Consider the following 24,880-nt stretch of genomic DNA (forward strand, 5'->3'; position numbering starts at 1 on the left):
TAGTGAAGTGGCACAATGTGTGTATTCAAGGAATACTCTTGATTGCTTAATTGGTTGATCCACTGTTACTGAAAGTACCAATGTACAGGACACGTATGCTGGGAATAGACACAATATATTTAAATAGCCTATAATACAAGTCTGTGTTAGATGAGTAAATAATTCTCAATACACTGGACATACACACTGGCTAGAAAATCCACTTTAAAATCAAATCATAATGAATGACAGGCACCTATTATAATGCCACATAGATTTTTTTTTAATGCTAGCACATTATTTTTTGGCAGAGATCAATGTTACATTAACTTGAGTATAGTTATTATGCAATATATTATTGGATATAATTATTCAATGGTGAAAAGAAATACAGACATCTTATAAGTAGGGTTTTGATTACTTAATTAACACAGTAAAATTGTAATTCCAAGTTACAGAAACATTCACATAACGATATTCTTTAGCTACTGACTAATAGCTATATACTGATGACAATAAGAATTAACAATACTTTCCACTTATGACATTTATCGATAACAACTTTCAACTCATTAGGTCAAAAGTAATTAACATGATGGTCATACTGTAATTCCAAATAAATATACTATGATGCTTGCTGTAGGTATGTGTGTATATGTATTTTATTTTTCAGATAGTACTGAAACCTAGTTGACTTTTTTTTAAATGAATAAATTTGAATAACTTAGGCATATTACCACACACTTACGTTATTCAGGGTGACTTTATGTAATGCTTTTATGTGAAAGAAAGCTTAGCATTCTAGTCAATTATAATAAACAGTCTTTGAGCCTCTTTAGCCATGGAAAATGGGTTACCTCTGAAAAACTGATTTGTTTCTTTTGTACAATGCACCCAAGAGTAGAATGTGTCTCTATCTGCTTATTTCCCAGTAACGTTTAGATCCACATTTCTAAACTGAATTCTGGGAGCTCCACAGAGAGCACAAAGTGGGGGGCTCCTGGCTACAGAACCTTCCACTGGCTCTAGCCTCACCAATGGTCCCCTTTCTCAGCAATCACATCCCTGGAGGTAAAAAAAAGAGGCAAAAGCAGTGGGGATTCGCTGCCAAGTGACAAGACAATGCAAATGGGTAACAATGAAAACACCAACAACTAAGAATTATTAGTTCAAGATGGGTATTTGTTGTAACAGAAAGAACCCTCCTCTAAAGAGCCTTCAATCTTATAATTACAGATGAGCTGAAATATTTGTGAGTAAGACACAAAGTGATCTAACCAGGACCTGACGCAATGGAAGAGGGTGACAATGTTCTCACTAAGAACTAGACATCACTTTAGCTTCTGGAAGACTAATACTGGCCGGGTGTGTTCCTAAGATCACAAATGAAGTCAAAAGAGTCCCAGGGCTTTATTCCCACGGTTCATGTTTCCACCGAGAATACAACTATAATTGAATGTAATCTGGTATATTTTCATCACTTTAGCAGACTGTCTTCTAGGAATCTGGTTTGATCAAAGTTTTCTTCTCCAGCTGTAAGAAAAAAAAATTGCATAAAATAAACCCTGATCTTATGTTTTACAAGAAGAAAAGATAAGGTGACGGGAACCTCAGGAAATAAACATTTAGCCCCCTAAATTATGCCAACTCGTGCACTCTGCTACTGAAAATGCAAAAAAAAAAAAAAAAGGATTTTGAGTGATTTTTGCTTCAAAATTTCCCCCGTCAGGTTGGAATACATCATGGAATACATCTGACATCTGAATTTCCACAGTGAAACTATAACATGGTGTGTTTGGGTAGCAATCTGAAAAGGTCACATACCTTGCTCTAAATATGCCTCATGTCTAAAATACCCACCAGTAGAACCATTCACTTGCATCAAGGTACTGTTTCTATATTTCCTGTTAAAATGCATTGTAATTGGGAAAGATGACATTTGCACATATTCTCTTACTAGCTGAGCTAGAAGTCTGGGGCAGATGTAAGACAAAAAAGAAGTGAAACTTGTTGACTGGACCAGACGGGGCTGCACAATTTTACAGCAGGAGGGGTAGTCCCTCAGCAAATAGTTATCCCGTGCCATCTGTTCTTCCTCCCAGTACACCCCACTTCTGAGGTGGGGAGTAGCAGAGTGAGATGACAGCAGTTTCCTGGGACCAAATGGGTCAAAGGGCTGAAACCAATGATGGGAAAGGGAGAGGAAGTCACCGGAAGCAAAATGCTGCTCCCAATTTTCTCCGAAGTCATCTCCAGAGAAAACCGCTTTCCCCCCGTTAGTTACAGTATAATTTGACTGTGTGAGTTACATTATAACCTGAATCGCTAGCACATTTTGAAACTCGGCAGATAATCGGCTGCTCTATTTAAAGGGAAGATGGGGGAGGTGGTGGGAATAGCTCAGTGGTAGGTCCTGGGTTCAATCCCCAGTACCTCCATTAAATAAATAAATAAATAAATAAATAACATTAAAAAAATAAAGAGGAGGAGGAAAAAAACCTCAACAAGTAAGGAATCATCCCTGTATCTCCTCCACTAAACTAACATTCCATAAAATAAGTCCAAATAACATCAGAATAAAAATGCTGAAGGTGACTAGTGATTATTATATCATATGGGAATCCAAATCTTTTCCATCAATTTAGGCTAATAAAATTTTGTTTCCTCATTTCATCATCAGAGACAGGCCACTTTGGAAACGTCAATAATTTAAAATTTACATGTATTTTCCAAAAATGACTGGAAGTGGGGACCTATAGTCACATCTTTCTGTAAAATTTCTAATAAAGATCCTGTTTTTCTTTAAAATTAGCTCTCCCTTTTCCATTCCAGCTCCCATCCATTTCTATCTCTGCACATATTCCCAGCAATCAAATCTAAGATCCCACCATCAACCCATCTCCACCAGCGCTGTTTCCCTAGTGACTTCAAAAATCGGCAAGAGTGCCAGCGTTGAGTTTAGAAAAGATCACCTTGGCTGCAGCATCTTCTACCCATGATTCAACTATTTCTCACCTTTTCCTAGCAAAGGATCTGAAAGCCATGCCAGCTAACATCCACTTTCTCTTAACTCTGCAGTTGATTTTCTTTTCCCAAATTCCTTCTAAACAAGGTTTCAGAATGAGCATGGCAGCAGCAAATCATACCACTGGGCAGGGGCTGAGGGACAGACTTGCGGATCATGATTTAGTGATCATGATTCAATGACTCTTCACCAACCCAAGACAATCTTCCTTCTCCTTGGATTTTGTACTCTTACATAGCATTCTGCTATCTTTGATGCTTCTAGTCACTCCTTTATGAAACTTCCCACTATTGACTTCTGGGATACTCCACAATTCCAGTTCTCCTCTATGTTTCTGCTTGCCCCTTTTAAGGTCCCTTTACTGATATGATTTCCCCCTTTCCCTTGATCTCTGGTTACTCTCCAAAGCAAATCCTTTATCACCTGCCCTTCTCTCACTGCATCCGAGGCCTGGGAGAGATTTCCATTTTCCCTTTCAGCCTTTATTAACCAGCTCTGAATTTCCCGTTGTTCCCAAACCTGACATCATCAGAGTCATGTGAGGGAACTTCTTCAGGATCTAACTTCTGGGGCCTCACTCAAGCAGTATGGAATCAGAATCTCTGGGCCAAAGACCAAGAAATGTGTATTTTCAGCAAGTTTTCCAGTTAACGCTGATGGAACCAGTCCGCATATGGAGAGCAGAGAACCAGTGACCTATACACCTTTATCCACTGGAATGTCTCTGGCACCTCCAACTGAACCTTTGTGATATCCATAGAAATTTTCATTCTTTATTTGTGTCACCATTTTATTTTTTGACAGTTTTCTTGACAGTTGTTGTTGTTGTTGTGTGTGTGTGTGTGTGTGTGTGTATCATGATTTTAAACTCTCACCCACAATAATTTAAAAATGTACTTTGGGGTGGGGGAGGACATAGTTCAGTGGTCAAGTGCATGCTTAGTATGCGCGAGGTCCTGGGTTCAGTCCCCAGTACCTCCATTAAAAAATAACACTAAAAAAATTTTAAATGTGCTTGACTCTGGATTCTGTTTTATACTTTTAGCAAATAGTTACCCCATGCCATCTCTTCTTCCTCCCAGCGTACCTCAGGGTTGAGCCTCCATTCCTCCTGACTACCTGGATCTCATCACTTCCCTCCTGAGTCACTTCCTTCATCTCTCACTGACTTCCCTCTCCAGCCTTTCCTCTTCAACACAATCTGTCTGAGAAGTGGCATGGAGTGACTGAAAGAGCTACAGATTCCCCCAGCCTTGAGTTAAATTCCCCATATCCCTTCTGACTATCGGTGTGACCACAGGAAAGCATATACACTTCAGGAAGGCTGTTCTCTGAGTGATAATGATCAGCGTGACTATCTGACACACAGTAGATGGTCCCAAGGTGTAGCTATTGTCACTGCTTTTGTTGTTACTCCATATGCCATGACTGGATTCATCATCCTTCATCCTGTCCTCTCTTGTGTAAAAATCCACAGACCATCTTACTGATTCTCATATAGAGAATAAGTTACCTCCCATTCTCCATCCTTGGCTAGTATGTACCTGCTATGTGATAGTGGGCAAGCGACTCCATCTTTCTGTGCCTCTATTTCCTCATATGTAAACTATGGATGGTAACGGTGCTCATCCCGGTGGATGACTCTGGGAGGTAATCTATTTAATAGGGATCAATAAATGTCTTAATTCATATCAAGTGCTTAGAACAGTGCCTGACCCACTGCATTCTAGTAAACCCTCAGTAATTATCATCTAGAGGTAGTGAGAATAGTAGCTGAAGTCACAGGATGTGAGAGTTGTAGTCATGGCTCTAGCACGTTCTGCTGCTCCACTGACTGTTCACCCCCGAGTAAAACATGGTTGCTTCTCAGCAATTTCACGTGGTTCAAACTTTAGTAGTGAGTAGTAGGATTTGTGATTATTTAAACCTCTTTTGTCCTCTATGAAATAACAAAGGTGGACATGGAGTGTTTTCAGTTCTAGAGTTCTAAGAGAAATCAAGGCTACAGTGGGCTCTGGACTGTGGAATTAATATGAAATCCCCCAGCCTCATCAAGGAAATATTTTGATGTTCTCAGGCAGGATTCACTTTAATGAGAAATATCCTGCCCTTTAAATAATAAACATCTTTGAATTTCTGGGGCGGGGGGAGCAACTCGTAATTATTCCTAAAAATCTGAAAAAAATAAAAGCAACTTTGTTGTGCTCAGCGCAGAATCCCCAGAGCACTCAGAGCTCCTCTGTCCTGCAGCTGAAAGAGGTCACTATACTCGTACCTTCTTGCGGTTTCTGCAAGAAAGCCCACAGCACAGCTCCTGCCTCTGGAAAAGTCAGTAGCTGGGGATTTGGGCTTCGTCTTTCTGGAGAAACAAAAATATACATGATTCTGTTAACATTTAAATATTCATCTTGATGAATCCTGTTCCAGTATCTACAGTCCTGGAGAAACCTCTGTGAAATAGCTTTTCCATCCCTTCACGAAGGGCTCCTTACACAGAAGGATTTATGAATTGAAACATTGCACGCTCCCCTTGGACACTGCTTACAATTGGTTATGTTGTGTACTGCAGGGAATGGAAGAGAATTTAAACTACATACCGTAGAGAATTTCTTGAAAGCAAGGAGGATTAAGATAAAGAGCCCATGAAAAACTTCCCCCTCAGAGCTTACACTGGGGTGTCTGGGAGGAAAGGTTTAAATGGGGTCCTGCCTGGAGCCTGGACTATTTCCTCTCTTGTTCCTTCCCAGGCAGTTTCAGATGCTAGTCTACATCCGGCCACATGTAAGGCAATTATTTGACTGAAGGAGTATCTGCAACATATTCAAAACTATTTCAAATCTAAGTGGACAGAAAATAAAATGTCCTGATTCAACACAAACCGTGACTTTTAACTGGGGAGCAACTGAAGTGGCAAAACAAACTTTACCCTCATACTGTAAATGAGGTTAATTCCGCTGCAGGCTTGGAGAAGGTAAACAAAAATTCGATAAGCACCTACTATGTGCCCAAAATAGTGTGTGGCGTTTTTCAACATGAGTGGACTTTGTCTTTTTAGCATTTTGATCTCTAATGTTTATCAAAATGAATGGTATTTTTTTTTATTTAAGCCAATGGCGTGGAAAGGTTTATCATGAAAAAGAACAGTTCTTGGCTCCATTCTTAAGCCCCCTCCCCCCCTTAACTATCTCTGGTTTTGAACCTTTTGATAGCTTTTTTTTCAGTAATATGAAAGGGGCGCTTGAAGTTTTTAGGCAAGTCACTATTTTGGTGATGATGATGACGATAGTAACACCGACAAAAACAGCAGTGTTTAAGAGAAACCTTGCAAAGACCCTGCCTTGAAGAGGAGACATTTCTAGGGGCGGCGCCACAGCTCTCGCCCCTCCCGACCCGGGAGCGGAGCCCCGGCCGCGCCCGTCCGCGGAGAGCTCCCCGGGGACCCCTGCGCCCCCGGCTGAGCATCGGCGAGCGAGCTGAGCTCGGGGAGCCGCCGCCCCGGCCCCGCCCCGGCCCCCGCCCCCGAGCCCCACCGGCGCCAGCCGGGCAGGCGGGGCGGGCTCCCCCCGGGGCGGCCCGCGAGCCCCCCTCCCCGTCGCCGGGCCGCGCCCCCAGGCTCCCGCGCGGGCACTCACCGGGCGGCGGCCGGTCGGAGAGGTCCTTCCTCCGGCTCTGGTCGGAGATGAAGCGGCGCCCCTCTGCCAAGGCGAGACACGGGCTCAGCGCCCACCCGGCCCGGCCGATCGGGGGTCCCCGGGCCGGGAGCCGGCGGGGCGGCCGGGGTTCGGATAGGGGAAGAGGCGCCCCGCGCCTCCGGGCGGCCCAGTGCGCTTTGGGGGCGGAGGTCTCTGTTCCCAGTCCCGCCATTGTGTCCCCAGGGACCCCAGTGTCTTCCTTTGCGCAAGTGCCTCCAACCCTCCGCTTTAGAGCGGAGGATTTCTAGTAATCCGAGTCTCCCGCTCCACCCTGCCCGCGCCACCCCGCTTCCGCCCCCATCCTCCGCTGTCTTTGTCCCTTGATTAACTGCGACCAGGAGCAGACGCGATTAAAGTCTCTCCCCACAGCTTTCCTGTCTGTCCCACGGGTTCACGCATCCCCAAGGAGCGCCCTTTAACTGCTGTCGGAACTGCCAAGTATTTGCAACGTACGTGCGCCCTTCAGGTACAGCATAGCTTGAGGGGTCCAGTTCCTTCTCTCAAAGAATCTCTACAACGAGGGGAGAAGAGCGAAGCAGTTAGTAACACGTTGCTGCCCAGACTTCTACTGGGGGAAAAAAGGGGGGAGAGGGGGAGAAAGGGAAGAAAAAAAGGGCAGGGAAGGAAGAAAGGGGAAGAAAGAAGGAAAGAGGACAGAAGGAAGGAAAGAGGGAGGGAAGGAAGGAAGGGAGGGAGGAAAGGGAGGTAGGGAGGAAGGAAGAAAGGAAAGAAGGAAGGAAGGAAGAGAAAGAAAGAAAGAAAGAGAAAGAAAGAAAGGAAGGAAGGAAGGAAGGAAGAAAGAAAGAAAGAAAGAAAGGAAGGAAGGAAGAAAAGAAGGAAGGAAGGAAGAAAGAAAGAGAGAGAGAAAGAAAGAGAAAGAAAGAAAGAAAGAAAGAAAGAAAGAAAGAAAGAAAGAAAGAAAAAGAAAAGAAGGAAGGAAGGAAGAAAAGAAGGAAGGAAGGAAGAAAGAAAGAGAGAGAGAAAGAAAGAAAGAAAGAAAGAGAAAGAAAAGAAGGAAGGAAGGAAGAAAAGAAGGAAGGAAGGAAGAAAGAAAGAGAGAGAGAGAAAGAAAGAGAGAAAGAAAGAAAGAGAGAGAGAAAGAAAGAAAGAAAGAAAAGGAAGGAAGGAAGGAAGGAAGGAAGAAAGAAAGAAAGAAAGAAAAGAAAGAGAAAGAAAGAAAAGAAGGAAGGAAGGAAGAAAAGAAGGAAGGAAGGAAGAAAGAAAGAGAGAAAGAAAGAGAGAGAAAGAAAGAAAGAAAGAAAGAAAGAGAGAAAGAAAAGGAAGAAAGGAAGGAAGGAAGGAAGGAAGGAAGGAAGGAAGGAAGGAAGGGAAGGAAGGAAGGAAGGAAGGGAAGGAAGGAAGGAAAACAGTGGGTACACAGCACATCCACGGCCCCGTCTTTGCATTTGATTGCATTTGCAAATACCTGCGGAGCACTGCTGGAATTTCCCATGAAAGAAAACACCAGGGAAAGAGCCAAGGTTGTTACCACCAGATTTCTGAATCCCTACAGGAAAAAAATGGCAGAAAGTCATTTATTTTTGTGCCTATGGGAGCTTCCAATTCCTTCCTCAAGGCCTGGACAATTACAAGCCCCTTCCTTTTTGCTATGTTCTGTTTTAGCACTCAGTGTGTAGGGGAGAAGAGAGTTCCCCAGTTTATCTTCTAGTTAATCCACAGAGCTCTTTTTCTTTAAAAAAAATCATTTAGATATACATTATTTTCATTATTTAACTCAAATGAGGAATTGGGTGAATAAGTGAATCTTTTTCTTAGTAAAATCAAGTGATTCTGATATATTAAAAGCATAATGTTTAAGCATCCTTGAGCCTCTAAAAACACTTACTAAACATAAAAGAGGTAGAAATCAATTCAGCTTTTCATAAAATAGCTTTAAAAAATCTCAAGTAAATAAAACCTTTACTTACCTTCATGTTCTGCTCCTTTCCAGAATCTGCAACAAGTATTACTTTACCTGTGAGTTTTCTAATCTTGTTCCGAGGGTGGGGCTTTTAAATCTCAGGGTCAGGGACCCCTCCTGATCTTCCGTTGAGTTAGAGTCCACAGGGACTTCATGTCAGTCTTCAAGATTGAAAGGATCTGATGATGCCTCCTGGGAGATTCAGCTGCAGGAAGCAAAGGAATGATTGATGAGTGGACACTGTTTACGGACCACATCATCCAGGAGATATTCTGCATATGTCTGCATCATAACCTTTGCTTTTCCTACTAGCTTCCCAAGGCATCACCATCATCACCATCATCACCATCATCATCATCATTATTAAAGCAAATTGTTAATAACTCCAGGCAGAGTCGAAAGTAAATGGACAAAGTAAGAAAACTTGTCTTAGGTAACTAGCTATTGAACTATCACTATTAACCAACACTGATGACTAAAGAAGCATCATTTGGGTAGAAATGAAAAGATTAGGGAATCACAGTGGAATTTGACATCAGTCATTCACTTAATTATCTGCTCAGTTATTTAACAATATTTATTGAATGGTTACTGTGTATCAGACATTCTTCCTTTTAGTTCATAGGACACAGCCATGTATTAAAAAGACAGATTTCTGCTTTGATCATGCCTGTCTTCTAGTTGGGAGAGAAATACTTCAAACTGGTAAATAAGGTAAGTACAGAATTTTTACTTGCTTTATAAAGGAAACATAAGCAAAATGATGTGATAAGGTATGTGGTAGGCTGTTTTAGGGGAGGTAAAAATCCAGGGGGTCTGGTAGGATAAGGTAGAGTTAGACTTGGGATAAAGTGGGATGGGAATGAATATTGCATGCATTCCAGGCAGAGGAAAAAAACAGCAAAATCTTGGGATGGCAAAGAGCTTGACTCTTTGGCTTGCTGGAGGAACAGAAAGAAGACCAGTGGAGTCAAAGCTGTGTGGGTGACAGGCGACAGTGCTGTGAACTGAGGTTGGAGAGGGAAAAAATGGGCCAGTTCATATGGGAACTTGGTTATAAGCAAAAGATGATGATGGCTTTGACTAGGGGAGTGCTTGCAGAGAATGGAGAGCTGTAATGAACTGGGAATATGTGTTGGATGTAGAAAATATGAACCTGTGGATAAATGAGATACAAGAATTTGAGAAAAATAAATCAAGGATGATTCTTAGACTTTTGGTTTAAATAGCAGGTGCATGATGAAACCATTTTTTGAAATTGGAGAGACTTCATAAGGAACCAAGTAAGAAAAGGAAATTAAGAGTTGTCTTTGAATGTATTAAAATTAAAATATATATTACACAACCAAGTAGAAGTGCAAAGAAGACATTTAAAGATGCAACACTCTGTAGAGCTCAGCAATGGGGTCACCTATAGATTTCTTCTAAGGGCAGGAATGATTGGTTTTAAGAATTTTGAGAATTCTGAGAATTGTAAAGTGGGGGGAAAAATTGGAGATTGAAAGAACACTTAGGAAGATAATAGAGTTAAAGAGAGGAAAAAGATAGAGCATGAACAGAGAATGAGACAGAAGGAACACCAGCAAGGGAAGTGGAGGTGAAAGAAGGGAAAAAAGGGAGAAATTCTAGGGGACCATGAGGCCATGGGAGCCAGGAGATCATCCAATGACATTGAAAGGTCAAATTGATGAGAGCTAAGAAATGTGCGTCTGATTTGGGAATATGATGGTTTTTGAGGACTGCAGCTAGATTGGAATGGGTTGAATAGGATATGAGGAAATAAAGGCAAGTGTGGACAACCTTTTTTAAAAAATTTCACTAAAAAGGGGAAAGGAAAAATAAACTTAAAAAAAAAAAGATCAGATATATGAGTGTGGCAGAGATGTATTACTCTTTTCAACATTTCAGTGACATCTGAATTCTTTTATTTTTAGGGAATTTCTAAAATTCCCTAAATGATAAATTATGATTCTTGGTGGGAGGCAGTCTTTCTTCTGTTGTAGAAGCTGAAAATGCCAGATGCTCTTTCCCAGCCTCCCTATTAGGTCGAGTGTGGGCACATGACTTAGGCTTCACCGATCAGATGTACACGCTTCCTGGAGCTATGATGGAAGGAAGTGGGGATCAGGATAAACATTTTCTGGCACAGCAGTGGGTGTAGTAAGTTTCAGTTTGTGGGGGGCAATACTACAATGCTAGTGACAGATTCTAACATCCAGTGTTAGGGGGATGGTGAGACCACAAGCAGTGTCCTTTAAATAAAGTCCTCTTTTGCTTAAACCAGCCAAGTTTGTTGGTTTCTCTTGATGACAGCTAAGAAACCATTTGCAGAACATGTAAGCTGATGGGGACGGTCAGTAGAGAAGGAGAAACTGATGCTGTGGAAGAGAACTGCAAAAGGGAACTTGTAGAAGGCAAGAGGAATAGGACCTAACTATGTGAATATTCAGTTGAAATAGGTATATACACAGGGAGATACTGAACAAGGACCCAAGTAGCCACTGTATGCTAAGGTACCATGGATAAGAGAGATGTTCTCTCTACTGAATGTTAGAGCAGCGCTCCGCAGGTCTTAATGTGCTTTTGAATCACCTGGGAATCTTGTTAAAAATGCACATTCTGATTCAGTGTAACTGGGGTGGAGCCTGAGCTTCTGCATCTGTAATAAACTCCCAGGTGATGCTGCTGGATGCTCTTCCACTGATCCTTGGACATTTTGAGTAGTGAAGCTTAGAGGATATAAAACGTGGTAAAAGCAAAGCATAGAGTCTGCGTGACTGGGAGGATGGCTAGCAATAGAAATGTCAGGGAGTATGGAGAGAAAACAGAAGAATTTGGTTTGGAAGTGAGTTTTGAGGGGTGGTCCTATCTACCTGCAAATACTTGTCTAAGAGAGACTGGGGTTTGGGCGCCGGATATTTGGACTTGACGATCATGTACAGACAAGAAAATTCAGATCTGGTTAGTAAATGAGAATGAAATATAGAAAGTAGTTTGTAGGTAGAAACTTGAGGAATATTTACACCTTTTAAAGAAAAACTGAAGCAGGAAGGAGCCAGAACCATTAATGTAGTGTTTGCCACTGTTTTACACCGAGAAGGAAATGATAAAAACTAAAGACTGAAATGTTACCACCATATATAGAGAAAATCTTAATATTCCTTTAAATATTATGTTTTAGGATTTTAGAATTCAATTTCAAAGGACTATAGCAACTTCTAAAAGAGAGCAATAAAAGATCATGTGTGTTTTTTTTATTTTAAATGAACTCTTAAGTGAAACCAGTTACTAGATTACCCTAACAACTAAAATGCTTTTTCCCCTCTCCATACCAAAAATACATAAAAGTTTTAGAAAGAGGGACAGGAAAATGAATTGCCAATAAAACTGAGGTTTAAATTTACAATCTGAAGGAAAAAATAATGTGATTTGTCTATAATGGTTTAGCTAATGAATTCACAAGCAGGTGTTTTACGTCAAAGCTGCCATTTTCAGCCTAATACGCACAAGTGAAGAGAATGGCTTTGACGTATTATCAATATTGTAGTCTTATCAAAAGTAACACGCCAGAATGTGTTTGTTCGAAAAGGGCATTGACTCCCAATAAAATGTTTTTGTTAAGTCACAAAATTTTAAGATTTTTATTTTCGGTCTAAACCTGGAGATGAGCTAAGAAGAGTAACTTAGTTGATTAAAAATAAAAAACAAAAAACAGTTGCTGCATAACAAACTACTAAATTTTATTATTCTGACATTATGAACAGGCAGTGGACGTTGGACAAATCGGATTCTAAACCTTTTTAAAAGGCATTGTCAATGGGGACCATTTTGCCTGCATCACTGATGTTATCTGAATGCTTCTAGCTGACTGCAGAGTGCCCAGGCCCTACTTAAACAATACTGAATGTCACAATTTAAACCGCGTTCTTACAAGATCGGTAATATTGTGTTCACACAGAAAACAACTCCTCTCTTTTTTAAAAAAAATTTTAAGCTTTTTTTATTTTCATTTTTTTAAATTGAAGTATGGTTGATTTACAATGTTGTTAGTTTCAGGTGTACAGCAAAGTGATTCAGTTACACGTATGTATATATATCTATTCTTTTTCAGATTCTTTTCCATTGCTATTATAATATATTGAATATATTTCCCTGTGCTATAGAGTAGGTCCTTGTTGTTTATCTGTTTTATATATAGTAGTGTATATCTGTTAATCCCAAACTCCTGACTTATTTATTATTATCTATTCCTAATTTGTTCCTTCTCTACAGTAAACAGCCTTTTTCATTTAATCAAAATTCCATTCACATCTGCATAATTACAGAAATGGGGTATGTAGGCTTGTAATATGTAAGAAAATCGCAGTAAGATGGTAATGAAACCCCATATTCACCTTAATATGTTTCCAATGGAAATACTGTTTTGAGTGTTTATTGTTCATTACTTTTCACTTGATTAAATGTTGTTGTTGTTTTGTTGTATTAAACCATGAATGTTTCAATTTAACAATTAAAAAAAACAGTCCCTTTTCCACTCTGGTAACCATAGGTTTGTTTCCAATGGCTGTGAGTCTATTTCTGTTTTGTTAAGTTCATTTGTATCATTCTTTCAGATTCCACATGTAAGTGATACCATATTTATTTTTCTCAAACAGTTCCTATCTTGGATGAGATTACCTGGACAACATAGCTATTAAGATACTAAAATATCCAAATGACCTCTTTGATGACAGAATAGAGGATTCTGGTACAGGATGAATGGGGTCTTTGGGTGCAATTCCTACTTTGGCTTTATTCTCTGCCAGGGCCAGTTAGCCCCATAGGTGAGTTGTCTCACAAGCAAGTGGAAGAAATAATTTCCCCAAAGGGCTGGCCAGTTTTAGGTTTACAATGTGCCAGCACCTTCATTTTGGACTTCCTGGCACCCAGAACTGTGAGAAATAAACATCTGTTGTTTAAGCCAGTCAGTCTATGGAATTTCGTTACAGTCTCCAAATCTCAGACGACCACCAGTTAATAGAAAAGTACCCTTTTATTGAGAGGTAAGACAAGTGTATTTACAATAGTCAATTGTTAGATCATATAATCTGTGAGACCTTTTAAAGCAGCAGTATCCCAGGAATTACAATTTATAAGGGGAAAAGAAAAGCATTCCAAATATGTTTCTGTTACAGAAAATACATTGGAACAATGCCAGAAACACTTAAGGCTAAGTTGCATTAGACCTTTTTCTTCCAACTTTATAGCAATAATCAAAGTGTGTATTTTTTTGTCACGAAGACAGAAGACTAATTCTGGAAAGGAAGGAACGATGTGATGTACATTGCTTTTTGTCAGAAGATGAGTATGTTTAAAAATAGAGCCTCATCAATGGTTCTGAATAAGAAACACACAACGCTGCCAAGCAGTCCCAAACTCACATTTGAGAAAACTGTGGATTCACTTAAGACTGCCAATTGCTCCAAGCCACTCGATCTTACTAACGACTGGGAGATGATCACATCCTTTACAGTCTGATAATGCTTTCTGAAATAAGATCGTTGAAAAAGAGATCTCTGTTACAGTGCAAAGAACATTTTGATAGAAATTCATGTCTACAAAGGAGTTGAATAATACAGATGTTCCTACAATAACAGATACCTTTCTCGCTCTAAAAAGGCAGAAGTATCTAGCCACTGGAAATAATATGGGTCAGTCAAAAATCTGTGTAATAGGGTCCTACAGGGCAACCTGTATAAGTCAATCCCCAAAATATGTATATATTTGACACTCTCCAAGTGAGGATATTACTTTTTTGAAGAACATCAGACACAACACTAGGATTCTTAACGTTCCATGAACTATTGAGGTAGGAGACTCATTTTGTCAGTAATCAATCTACTTTCACAGATTACATCCTAAGTCAAACGCCGGTACCAGAAAGACAGTAATCCACAAGACTGAGCCACCAGACTACATACCAAGTCTTTCTTTCTTTAGCTGAGCAAGGTTGGGACTTCTCTGTGCACCAAGAGACTTAACAAAAAATAACATAGGCTATAAAATATTTCGTAGACACGTTCGTAAATAAAAATCACAAATTTCGATTATGACTTTATGCATTAAAAAGCTTTGCAACTGTTTTAAAAAAGCAAATAGTACAATCGTTAGTGGTAAAACAAAGGACTATGGCTGTTGAGATGTGTTCCTATATCTACCCAAAGGGCGCCACCCTGGAAAACTACCACTGAAGAAGCAACCACTGTTTCCTACTGCTGCCTGTCAAGCAGCAACAGGTGAATAAACCACATGTCATTTTTGTAGTGTCATGTTGTGCAGAACACTATAGCCAGTTTAATTACAGTAAAATAAGTTTAGCGTGTGAACTCAGATATTCTCTCCATGAACCCCACGTGAAAAGCAAATGTTATGCATATTGATTTTTATGTTATGAAAAAGCTGAAAATTTGGGGAGAAGTCGGCTTATGTGAATAGCCTTTAAAAAAACAAGTGTAAGCAAAACCTTTTAACACAACTTAAACATTGCCAGTAGTTATTTTAATTTATGAAAAGCAAAATATAAACCACTGCTAAGATTCAAAAACTAAAAGAAAACCTGTATCATGACATGGAAAAATCCATTTGGTTTTCATCACTTAGTATCTTAAATAAAAGATGATTCGATGAGACAAGCTATGTAACAGATTCCTTCATGAGCAAGGATGCTTTTTGTTAATGACAGAGACAGACTCAGGTCAGGTCCCCAGGGGGTATGAGGATTTTCAGAGCGCGTTGCTGAACACAAAAGTGCTTCGTCAGCTGTAACTGAGAAACTACAAGCTAGTAAAGAATGACCTTTGCATATTCCAACAAAGAATATTGAGTTCAGATTTCCACCTGGCTTTACAATATTAAGATTGAGAAGAACCACAGAAGTTTTTTAACCATATGTTTACAAAAAAAAAAAAAGTGATTCATACATCGACACTGGGCTTTCCTGGTTTTAATACAGTAAAATGACATAATCCAATCTAACTCATGCATCACTTTCAGAGACACAGTCCAGCTGGAAATATTTCCGCCACTGCCATGGACATTTCTAAAAAGCCAATGCCTCTGGGTGCTCTTGCATCTTCGAAAGAAAAAGAAAAGAAACAGACGCTACAGTTCTCTAAGGATGGCTGTGTTTCGCACATTGCGGGAAAACAAGAAAAGTGGCCTTCAAGAGTTTCAGTGTGCGCTGTAACGTAGGTTTCATCCCCTTCAGTTTGCTTGCTGCGTTCTTGCATCACTGGATTAGAAGCCTGTTTCCCGCTTCTTTGTTAACTGCTGTTGGTACTCTGTAGGCTGCACATTTTAAACTTCTGTAAAGGACATTACAGGCTATTTCACGTAATTTAATTTTGTGCTGAATATTCTTCAAAGGATTTTATAAATAATACAATATTTTAAATGAGTCTTCAATTCACTTGTTGTTATACCATATTGTTGCTTTCTCCAACTTTATCTACAAACTGTACAGAGAAGAAAAACGGGTAATTAAAAGAAAGCCTAGAACAGTACAGAACATTACAGTACCGCTTTAAATGTTGATTAAAAAACCCAGCTTTATAAGATTTGTGGAAATCTAAGGTATGACTGACAATGACTGATCCAGTACTGCTCACCACTGTCTTCTGACACATAAATGTGTATTAAAAAAGTTTTTTTTCTAAAAGTTTTTGCATGGCATGTTATACATATGACTTTAAGGGTGCAGCATGAGAAATGCAACACAATGAATTAAAAAACTGGATTGGATAAAATGAAGTTAACACTGATAGCTCAACAACAACAAAAAATAAACAAAAAGCTGGAAATGTCGGCCACTCATGCATTAATGAACCCAATAAGGAATTTCGACTGACCATTACTGTGGATCTCGCCTGGGCCTATGTACTCTTTGAACAGATTTAACTCCATTAAGTTCAGTAATTAACAACAGCTATTGACTAACAATATTTTAAATGTGTATTCTGGACTTCAGACTGAAAGTGGCAGTGACATTCAAAACAAACTTAACGATGCAAGCATAAACTGAGAATTACGGAACGTAAGTTTTAACACACATTGATGTAAGTGGTTATTTACTTTGGTTACTCCACCCCAAATATAAAGCAACTGGACTTTTCTCCAGCATTCCAGATGGTGATGCAAACAAATGTTGAAACAAAGTTTAATTAGTGGAGAGAGTAAAAGTTACATAACCCAAGTGGCTATCATACTATCAAAATCCAGTAATCATTTAACCTTTTCTTTCACATTTTTCATTATTCACATTTTTACATAAGTATTCATTACAATGAAGTAGTAATAATAGGATACTTAATTTATAGTACTGGATGTCCATTTATGCAAATACTGAAAAATCCTTAAATTAAGGACATGATTCATGATTATAGCTCTTTAACTGTAAGTTTCAGTACATTCAAAAGACATGCTAAGTATAAATACTGACTATTGTATGAGTTTGGAGACTAATGCAAATGAAATCTGGATACACCCCTGTAAGCCCAGCCTTCCCACATGTTGTTTTATCACAAATAGGCAATCAGCACCCTGAAAAGAAAAGCTGCTCTCAAAATACTCATGGACTCATTAGAATTTTATGGTAAATTTAGGTGGTGAGAAAGCACAGCAGTCTCTCTTCAAAAGTAACTTTAAATACGTAGGTTATCTGGGCTGTAAGGTTCTGACTCTAAAACTGATTTGAGGATGCAAATGAAATTAAGCTTATAGTGGTACCTATTCTTTAGTGGGTAAACCATCCTTTAGCTCTTTGAGAATTCCATCTCTTTAGAAACATCTACACATACATCTGTAAACGACTTTAAGAAGTTGACGGCCTGCACTGGAGAAACAGATCTGACAAGACTGTTTAAACTGTGGACAGAGCTGGGAACAGAATTCTATCATCTGACTCCCAGTATCACACTGCTTTATTTAATGGTCCTAATGCACCCCATTTAGTAAGACAGTCTAAGAAAGAAAACAGTTGTAAAAAATAATGGTGTCCTTTTATATTACTGCTTCTAAAATTAGAAACCATACAAAAATGAATTGAAAAGTGCCTTTGAACACTCAGAGAGGCAGCACAGGATATCAATTCAAGTTACATTAAGAACTAGAGAACAGTATAAAAAATGGATAAGGTGGAACAAAATTTCAGGTTTTACAGGTTTAGCAATGATTATTTTCTCCGGTATTCATGGTAACCATAATCTATGTGATGTAACCATTTATATCATAATAAAAAACTTACCAATTAATCATGTCTCAATCCCTTAGCTTTCTAAAAGTAAAGAGCATCACAGAGCATTTATTTTGATGGTTTAAAAAATATATCGCTAAATACATGATTACTTACTGATCTAATTCCAGGTAAATTCAGCAGGGATCCGAGGACTGGTACTCTTCTAATAAAGCCAATGACCACAGGAAAGAAGCCCCTGGGAGAGGGAAAGAAGTTCTCAGAATGAACACATTCTTTATGACCAGAATCGTCCGTTAATCACGTAAAAAGAAAGAGTCCTGTTAAAATTCTGAATGTTCCAGAGATCAAAATTCAGTTAACATTTCTTAGCTCTCCCTGGATTTGATCCCTTCCTTAATTATGCCTCTGTAACATTCTGCACATACATCCAGAATGGCACTACTACTACAGCCCACTGTTGTCTTTACAGTCTATTTCCCACACAGCAATGAGAGATTCTCAAAAGCGGATTTGGCACTTAATTCATTTTGGTGTCTCCTGAGGGCAATATGGGGCTTGGCAGACGGAAGACAAATGATACACATTTTTTGAATAAATAATCAAACCAACTTTACTTACAAGGATTCTCTCACATTGTGTACTATTATTTACTTGGGAAGTGGCATTTGTAAAATATTGACTGATCAAAACCTCCCATGATGTATTTGCTCCAAAATTTTCTAACATCTATATGCACTAAAGGAAGTGCCAGCAAGTGGCAGTGAGTATGCATATCAAGTTTTAAGTATTAAAGTGCTGGATCGAGCTGTGTTATCTATCGCTGTGTAGTTGATTAAAATGGCAAACATAAAGAGAGTGCCTTAAAATGCCAACAAAATGTATTTTATTGCATTGAAAATACATTATGGGGGGGGCGATAAATTAGGAATTTGGGATTAGCAGATACAAACTACTATATATAAAGCAGATAAACACAAGGACCTACTGTATAGCACAGGGAACTATATTCAATATCTATAATAACCTCTAATGGAGAAGAATCTGAAAAAGGATATGTATGTATGTGTGTAAGTGAATCACATTCCTATATACTGGAAACACTGTAAACCAATTATACTTCAATAAAAAATTTTAAAAAAGAAAATACAAGATAATTTATATCTTTACATAAGCAATCTACATTTAACAAACACATCTGGGTTTCTGTAATAAGTATTGGACTTAATGGTTTCCTGAAAGAGAAAAAAATAAAATAAAATGGTTGCCTTACCTGAACAAGAGAAAGAATCCATAAATTTCGAAGATCATGCCTATCAAAGGCCAACCAATGAGGACTACAAATACACCGCCCAGGAAGAACCCTGTCGCTTTCATTTTATGTTTTTGGAAGAAGAATCTGAATGTTCGTTCTAAACCAATTACAAAAGCCAAGCCAGCCACGAATAAGACCTAGAAGAGAAAGGAAATGCGACATAGAAGAAGCAGTGAAATGCACTGCATAAATCTGAAAAGTAAGGTCAAAGCTAAATATAATAAAAAGTAGGATGAGTGGCTTTTAATGTGGGGAACTGGCTGGAGAAAACTACAATGTACACCAAGAGGTGGAACCGTGCTGCCGCTGCAGTTGTAACCCACTCCTGTCAGCCCCCTTCTAGCTTGATGACATGACGAAGAGAAACAAAGAAAGATCAGGTGTTACCAGTGGGCACCCGCATCTGCAGTGGTTTCCCCAGCTTTGGCTAGAGGGAGATGACTTAGTCAAGCAGATGAGTGAGCAGCAAGGCAAAAGAGCTGCCCAAAAATGTGTCACCTGAAGGTACTCTTCATTCTGAAAGCATCGTGGGGGCTACGGGAGTTCCTAGGGATGGGAGGGGAGACATACTGACATGGCCAAGTTGGTGGTAGAAGAAACCATGCAAAGCCAGCAAGAAGAGCCTAGTTTTATTAACTCCAGAAATCTGGTAGCAGCAGAAATGAAATACAGCCATGCGTTCTCAGGTGTACTTATATAGTTTGCATGTTTTCAGACAATGGACAAAAACTGGTGATCTACTAAAAGCTTGCGTTTCCCCAGGTTTTATTCCCAAATGTTTGCCTTTCTTCATTACAATTCTTTAGTGAAACATATTTCACAAATATTTATTAAGACTCATGGTTAAGCTTCATATTCTGAGATACCAATACTGTTTATATTACTGTTTATCAAAACCTCAGTTTTGAACACTTTGGTTATTCTTTATATTTTCCAATGTCCAATTAAAAGCCCGATGTTAATGTACACTTCAAAAATATTTAATCATTATTCAATGACTCTACTGGCCTCTGAGAAGGGTTATTATTTATTTCTAGAACTCTTGCACAACCGTCACACATGGACAACGGAGTAAACATTCCAAATAAACAATATACACACTTTTCTTAGCAAGTCAAATATTAACAGTGATATCTATTTTTTAAAGGGTTAAGTGGTTTTTAAAAATCTGTTTATTTTATGCTATTGAAGCAAATGTTAAATCTCAGAGGTATGAAGTCAAAACATGTTAACAAATTTACCAAGACATGGGGCTCTCAAGTCATCTATTTTGAGCTCCTATTTAGAGGCAGTCTTAATTTAATCTACCATACATCACATATCAAACCCTTAACAGAGCAGTTATGAAATTAGAAAACCTCATTAAGCGTTTACCTTTTACTTAAACAGAAAGGTGACAGGTTTCATCCCTGATGGAAACAAGAGAGTGTAACAGGAATCTTCACACGAGCAACAGTGAATTATTTCCCCCAAACTTAATAGCAGGCAATAATTCATTTGTAGTTAAAATTTCCTTATGAATTTTCAAAAATATATTGAAAAACTCACATTTCCGATAGCCAGTAGTGCTTTGTCAAAAAAGAGAATCATTCCAAAGAACAGGAAAAACACTCCAAACCCCGTTAACCCCATTCCGATCTCTGCAATGCAAGTTACATGGTTAAGGGTAGAGAAACATCAAAGTTACGTTAAGATCACTGTTAACTAAGAAAAAATTTTCAGTTTTCCTTTTGACCCATATGAAGAAACAGGACCCCAGCACTGCAGGTTAAGTTTATAATGACATTTATTAAGACCTATAACAAATTATATTAACATCAGCAAATTACCCCCCCAATTTAAAATATGAATGGAAATCTCTAATACTTATATGAGAGATAGCATTTCTCATAAATATACTCACAATAGAGAAAGATGAATCAGGATTCTAAACCTTTGGTTATGTTTTTTCCCTCCCAAGAACCCTTCTGGCATCAGACATACATATGCGGGTTTACGTTTCGTCTCCTTTTCTCCTTTCGCGGTCCACAACTAGCATTTATATGCACAATACCTGCAGCTCCTTCTTTCCTCTCTTAAAACAAATTCCTTCCTTAACCTACTAGAAATGCTATAAGAGGTCACAACAGACCTCACTCAGTTACCCCCTGCTTCTCACAATGGCAACAGGAAAGATTTTGAAAATCAAGCAGCTGTCTCCGTAAAAGTGAACTTTCAAGTTAGGCATCACTTTTAACATCCTGATAGCTTATGATTTATCTTCTACAAACTTGTCTCAACTATGAATCCATTCACATATTTAGTGTTATATTCCTAAAATCACCTCTCCAACATTTCAAATGGTTTTACCTAATATTAATATTCTGGGTTTTCACTCTTTCATTCAAAAACAAAGAATTGTTGACCAACTCCTAGACGCCAACAACTGTTCTAGGTACTGAATACAGAGTGATGGACAAAGTATAAGCTTTTTAAGCCTATGGTTGCCCTTTAGATAAAACTAATAATTTTACTGCCTTTACACTCTAGACTTACCTTTAAGTCTGAAGAGTCTTAACTCTCTAAGGTTACAGTTGTACTGCTCTGTTAATGTTACAAAGCACAATCCACCAAATTATGTCCTTGATCATTTTAGTTTTCAGGAAATAGTCACCAACCCTTATTTTACCCGTCAACACTATCTGCATAACATAATGAATCAGAGCAGAAGCCACCATATTTTTGGAAACATAATTTTAAATACACAATAGTGATTTTTGATCTGTTACTTAACTTTTTTGCCTCGGCTCCAGAAAGCTAAAATCTAGGTCACAGCTACTTCAAAATTTAAGGCATGTAAAATGTTCTGATGAGTTGAAAATTTCTATCATATGCCTTTTTCAACAGCCTTCACCTTCTCAATTTACAGTTAACTACTGCCTTCTGTTCCAGCTATCCTTTACTCTGAAAGTTAGTCTAAAAGAATTCAGGTGCCTGTCCATAAATATACTGCTAAGTGTATTCCACAAACTGCTATGAAAATTGGAGGCTCATATTTTTCATGCTTAAAAGATACGCTGAGTCCAATGACAGTCACTGTTAGCATTTTTTGGTATCTTATTTAAGATATTTTAAGGCAGCATTTGTCTTTCTTACAATGCCCTTTAAAAAAGAAAAAACATCATAATAAAGAACTCAATTGAATATCATGGTAGAACTTCAGGTAATGTGACATAATGAAGTAAAGAGCTCAAGGCAGCATAGGAGATACTTGGCTCCAACCTACCAATGAAGATTTTGGGTTTTTTGGGGGGTGGGGGGCTGGGGCAGGGAGTGCAAGTATAGAACCCCTTAAAACAATCAGGAATTGCTATTTATTCTGATCAGTACTTGGTCACCCTTTCCCAGAATCAGGATCCCAGACTAATCTTGGCAAATCACGTGAATGATGGCCAATCCCTACGATTAAACACACACACGAACACAATTTGAAATCCAAAGAGCTTTTGGTTCACTAATCATTTTGTGTTCCCATCCACTGTCCTATCTAAAACATCTGGCAAACGAACAGCAAAGAGTATAATCACCCTCTTCATCAGTTTAATGAAGTGAGGAGAACGCTTCCTATTCTGCCCATATGCCAACCCAACCCCTTGTTTTGGTTTTCGGAAGGATGTACATCATGCACTTCACCCTATAAGACTTCGATAGAAGAGAAAATCTATGCACAGGATAAATAATTCATATTTTTATCAATGTAATAACTGCAAGCTCAGATAGGAGTATTAACAGTTAAGATAGGAAAACTATATAGTGATTTAGTACTTCCTTGAGTAATTAGTAGTATTAGACATAAATTCTATCAATTTTTACAATTCTGCTAAATTCTTTGGACTTTAAATTCTGGGAACAGAGCACTGTGCACCATAAAGTAAACAGGCTCTGAATATCCTACAAAATCTCTCAAAAAAAATCAATGCACAATTCTATAGGATATATATTTACTGTTGAAACTGCTTTTTTTTTTTTGCTATGGGAGAATTTCATCATTCTAAGATAGATTTCAAATAAAGTTCATATATAGATGCTAATGGGGTACAGTGGGAAAAAAACAAAACAAAGATTTTTGAGCCAGTAGACCTAGGATCAATTCTTGTTTCTGTCACTTGCCTCATGATTATACACCGAATTTCTTTTGAGTCTCCTTTAATTTATAAAAGAGACGTAAGTCTTCTTTGCCTTACAGGGCTCTTAGATGAATTAAGGATAATGATTTATACGAAAGCACGTGGTAAACGGAAACAAGATGCTTTTATGCAATTTTATACAATTGCTAGTTTTATTATAACAGTACACTGACAAAACAAAACACGAATCCCCCAAAACCCCCAAACAAAAAAGGACTATACTTATATTTTCTCTGATCAGAACAGGTAGACCAAAATGGGCACCCAAGGTACAGACTGTCCAACCTGACTAGGGTGGCCAGTGTGTGCAGGAGATTATCAGAAGCTCCCCTGAAGTTCAAGTTAGCTATGACAAGTTAGCCAAACCTTAAGACTCCACTTTAAAGCAGGGCATTTTTAACGGAAGTTCTATTTTTTATTTCAGCAGACTGTTTACTTCTAAAAATCTTGAAAATTCAAGTAAGTTATACAGACTAAGGAGGAAAAAAGGCGTGGCAGATCAAACAAAGAGAAATAAAAAGACTACCACGACCATCAGAAGACAGGAAGAGCCGGGCTGGCAGATATGTAATTACAAAATTATTAAGACTGACAAAAAGGGGAAGAAAAGTGGAAATGTTACACTGAAGGAAAGAAAACAGCAATGCTAATCTCAGAGACAAGCCTGGAGAACTCTGGCAGGCAGAAAAAGATGCTAAAATAATAAAATGTGCCACAAGTACAATATACAGTATTAAGGAAATAGATCGTTTCACTGAACACAAAGTGGCTTTTTTTTTTTTTACTACTGTGGAGACATTAGCCGGTAGAAAAGTGAAGTTGTTGCAAGGGATTTTTAAAAGGCTGCTTCCAGTGGTGGCAAAAAGGCAAATATTCAAAATATTTAAGCGTAAGCACATTTTCAAAAAGAGCCTACCACAGGTGACATTTAACACGCAGCCTCCCAAACAACCAGCAGTAACTTGCTGAGGACCCCGAGTGTGTCATGTGCAGAACTGTCCCCAAGACGGGCCGCGGGCACGCGCAGCAAACTTTCTCAGCCGCTCGCAGGAACAAAGCGCCCATCGCCCTGGGAGTGAGAGCGGCGCGACCCCGGCGCGAGAAGAAGAAAAGCTCCCCCTCCCCAGCTCGGGCGCCTCCCCAGACTCCACCGACTCCTATCCCGGGCCAGACTCGCCCCTGCAAGTCCAGCCCCCGGCTCCTCAAGGCGGCCTCCAGGCGCCCGCAGCCTTAGCTGGGTCTCCAGGCCGCCGCTCCTAACGGGGAGCTTCATTCATTGACCCCGGCGGGCGGAGGGGCGGGCGAGACCCAGCCCGAGCAAGGGGTGTGCGGGGCTCGAGGCGAGGATCCTGGGGCAGGTGCTTACTCTGGGTGTCCGTTAAGGAGATCATGGCTGCAGGGGTGAGGGCGGCGGCGACAACACCTCGGGGCTCCCAGGGTGTGAGGCGAAGTCGGGCGAAATGAAGCCGGGAAGCAGCCCAGGCGAGAGCCGCCACGTCTTCCGGAAACACGCAGCCACCCCCACCCCACTTCAAGGCCTCTTCCCATTGGTG

At 39.3% G+C, this 24,880-nt stretch overlaps 2 protein-coding genes and 1 long non-coding RNA gene across 4 annotated transcripts; 1 reads left to right on the forward strand and 2 right to left on the reverse strand.

The window, feature by feature from the left end:
* Positions 1-291: 291 nt before the first annotated feature.
* On the reverse strand, positions 292-6,997 carry SPX (spexin hormone). The gene is made up of 3 exons (XM_072954741.1): positions 6,637-6,997; positions 5,280-5,363; positions 292-1,512 (listed from the first exon to the last, which is right to left on the reverse strand). Exons 1-3 carry the CDS (start codon positions 6,866-6,868, stop codon positions 1,457-1,459), a joined length of 372 nt encoding a protein of 123 aa, XP_072810842.1. The 5' UTR covers positions 6,869-6,997; the 3' UTR covers positions 292-1,456.
* LOC140691345 (uncharacterized) lies at positions 6,622-24,086 on the forward strand. Of its 2 annotated transcripts, none has more exons than XR_012066967.1 (3): positions 6,622-6,707; positions 7,066-7,162; positions 23,752-24,086. It is a non-coding gene; the product is annotated as an uncharacterized lncRNA (long non-coding RNA). The 2 variants fall into 2 exon arrangements; XR_012066966.1 differs by lacking the exon at positions 23,752-24,086 and adding an exon at positions 9,236-9,292.
* GOLT1B (golgi transport 1B) lies at positions 15,584-24,849 on the reverse strand. The gene is made up of 5 exons (XM_031670617.2): positions 24,694-24,849; positions 20,710-20,801; positions 19,120-19,298; positions 18,003-18,084; positions 15,584-16,110 (listed from the first exon to the last, which is right to left on the reverse strand). Exons 1-5 carry the CDS (start codon positions 24,716-24,718, stop codon positions 16,072-16,074), a joined length of 417 nt encoding a protein of 138 aa, XP_031526477.1. The 5' UTR covers positions 24,719-24,849; the 3' UTR covers positions 15,584-16,071.
* Between the last annotated feature and the right edge of the window lie 31 nt (positions 24,850-24,880).

This window comes from Vicugna pacos, chromosome 34, assembly GCF_048564905.1.
Source record: "Vicugna pacos chromosome 34, VicPac4, whole genome shotgun sequence".
NCBI classification, from domain to species: Eukaryota; Metazoa; Chordata; class Mammalia; order Artiodactyla; family Camelidae; genus Vicugna; species Vicugna pacos.

Excerpts from the sequence above, each read along its gene's own strand:
- SPX (XM_072954741.1), bottom strand. The coding sequence starts at position 6,868 with ATGGCGGGACTGGGAACAGAGACCTCCGCCCCCAAAGCGCACTGGGCC. Across the intron at positions 5,364-6,636 it reads CTCCGACCGGCCGCCGCCCG|AAAGACGAAGCCCAAATCCC; the intron begins GTGAGTGCCCGC and ends TTGTTTCTCCAG. Across the intron at positions 1,513-5,279 it reads CTTGCAGAAACCGCAAGAAG|CTGGAGAAGAAAACTTTGAT; the intron begins GTACGAGTATAG and ends TTTTTCTTACAG.
- GOLT1B (XM_031670617.2), bottom strand. The coding sequence starts at position 24,718 with ATGATCTCCTTAACGGACACCCAGA. Across the intron at positions 20,802-24,693 it reads CTCCTTAACGGACACCCAGA|AGATCGGAATGGGGTTAACG; the intron begins GTAAGCACCTGC and ends CTTGCATTGCAG. Across the intron at positions 16,111-18,002 it reads ATTTACCTGGAATTAGATCA|TTTGTAGATAAAGTTGGAGA; the intron begins GTAAGTAATCAT and ends TTCTCTGTACAG.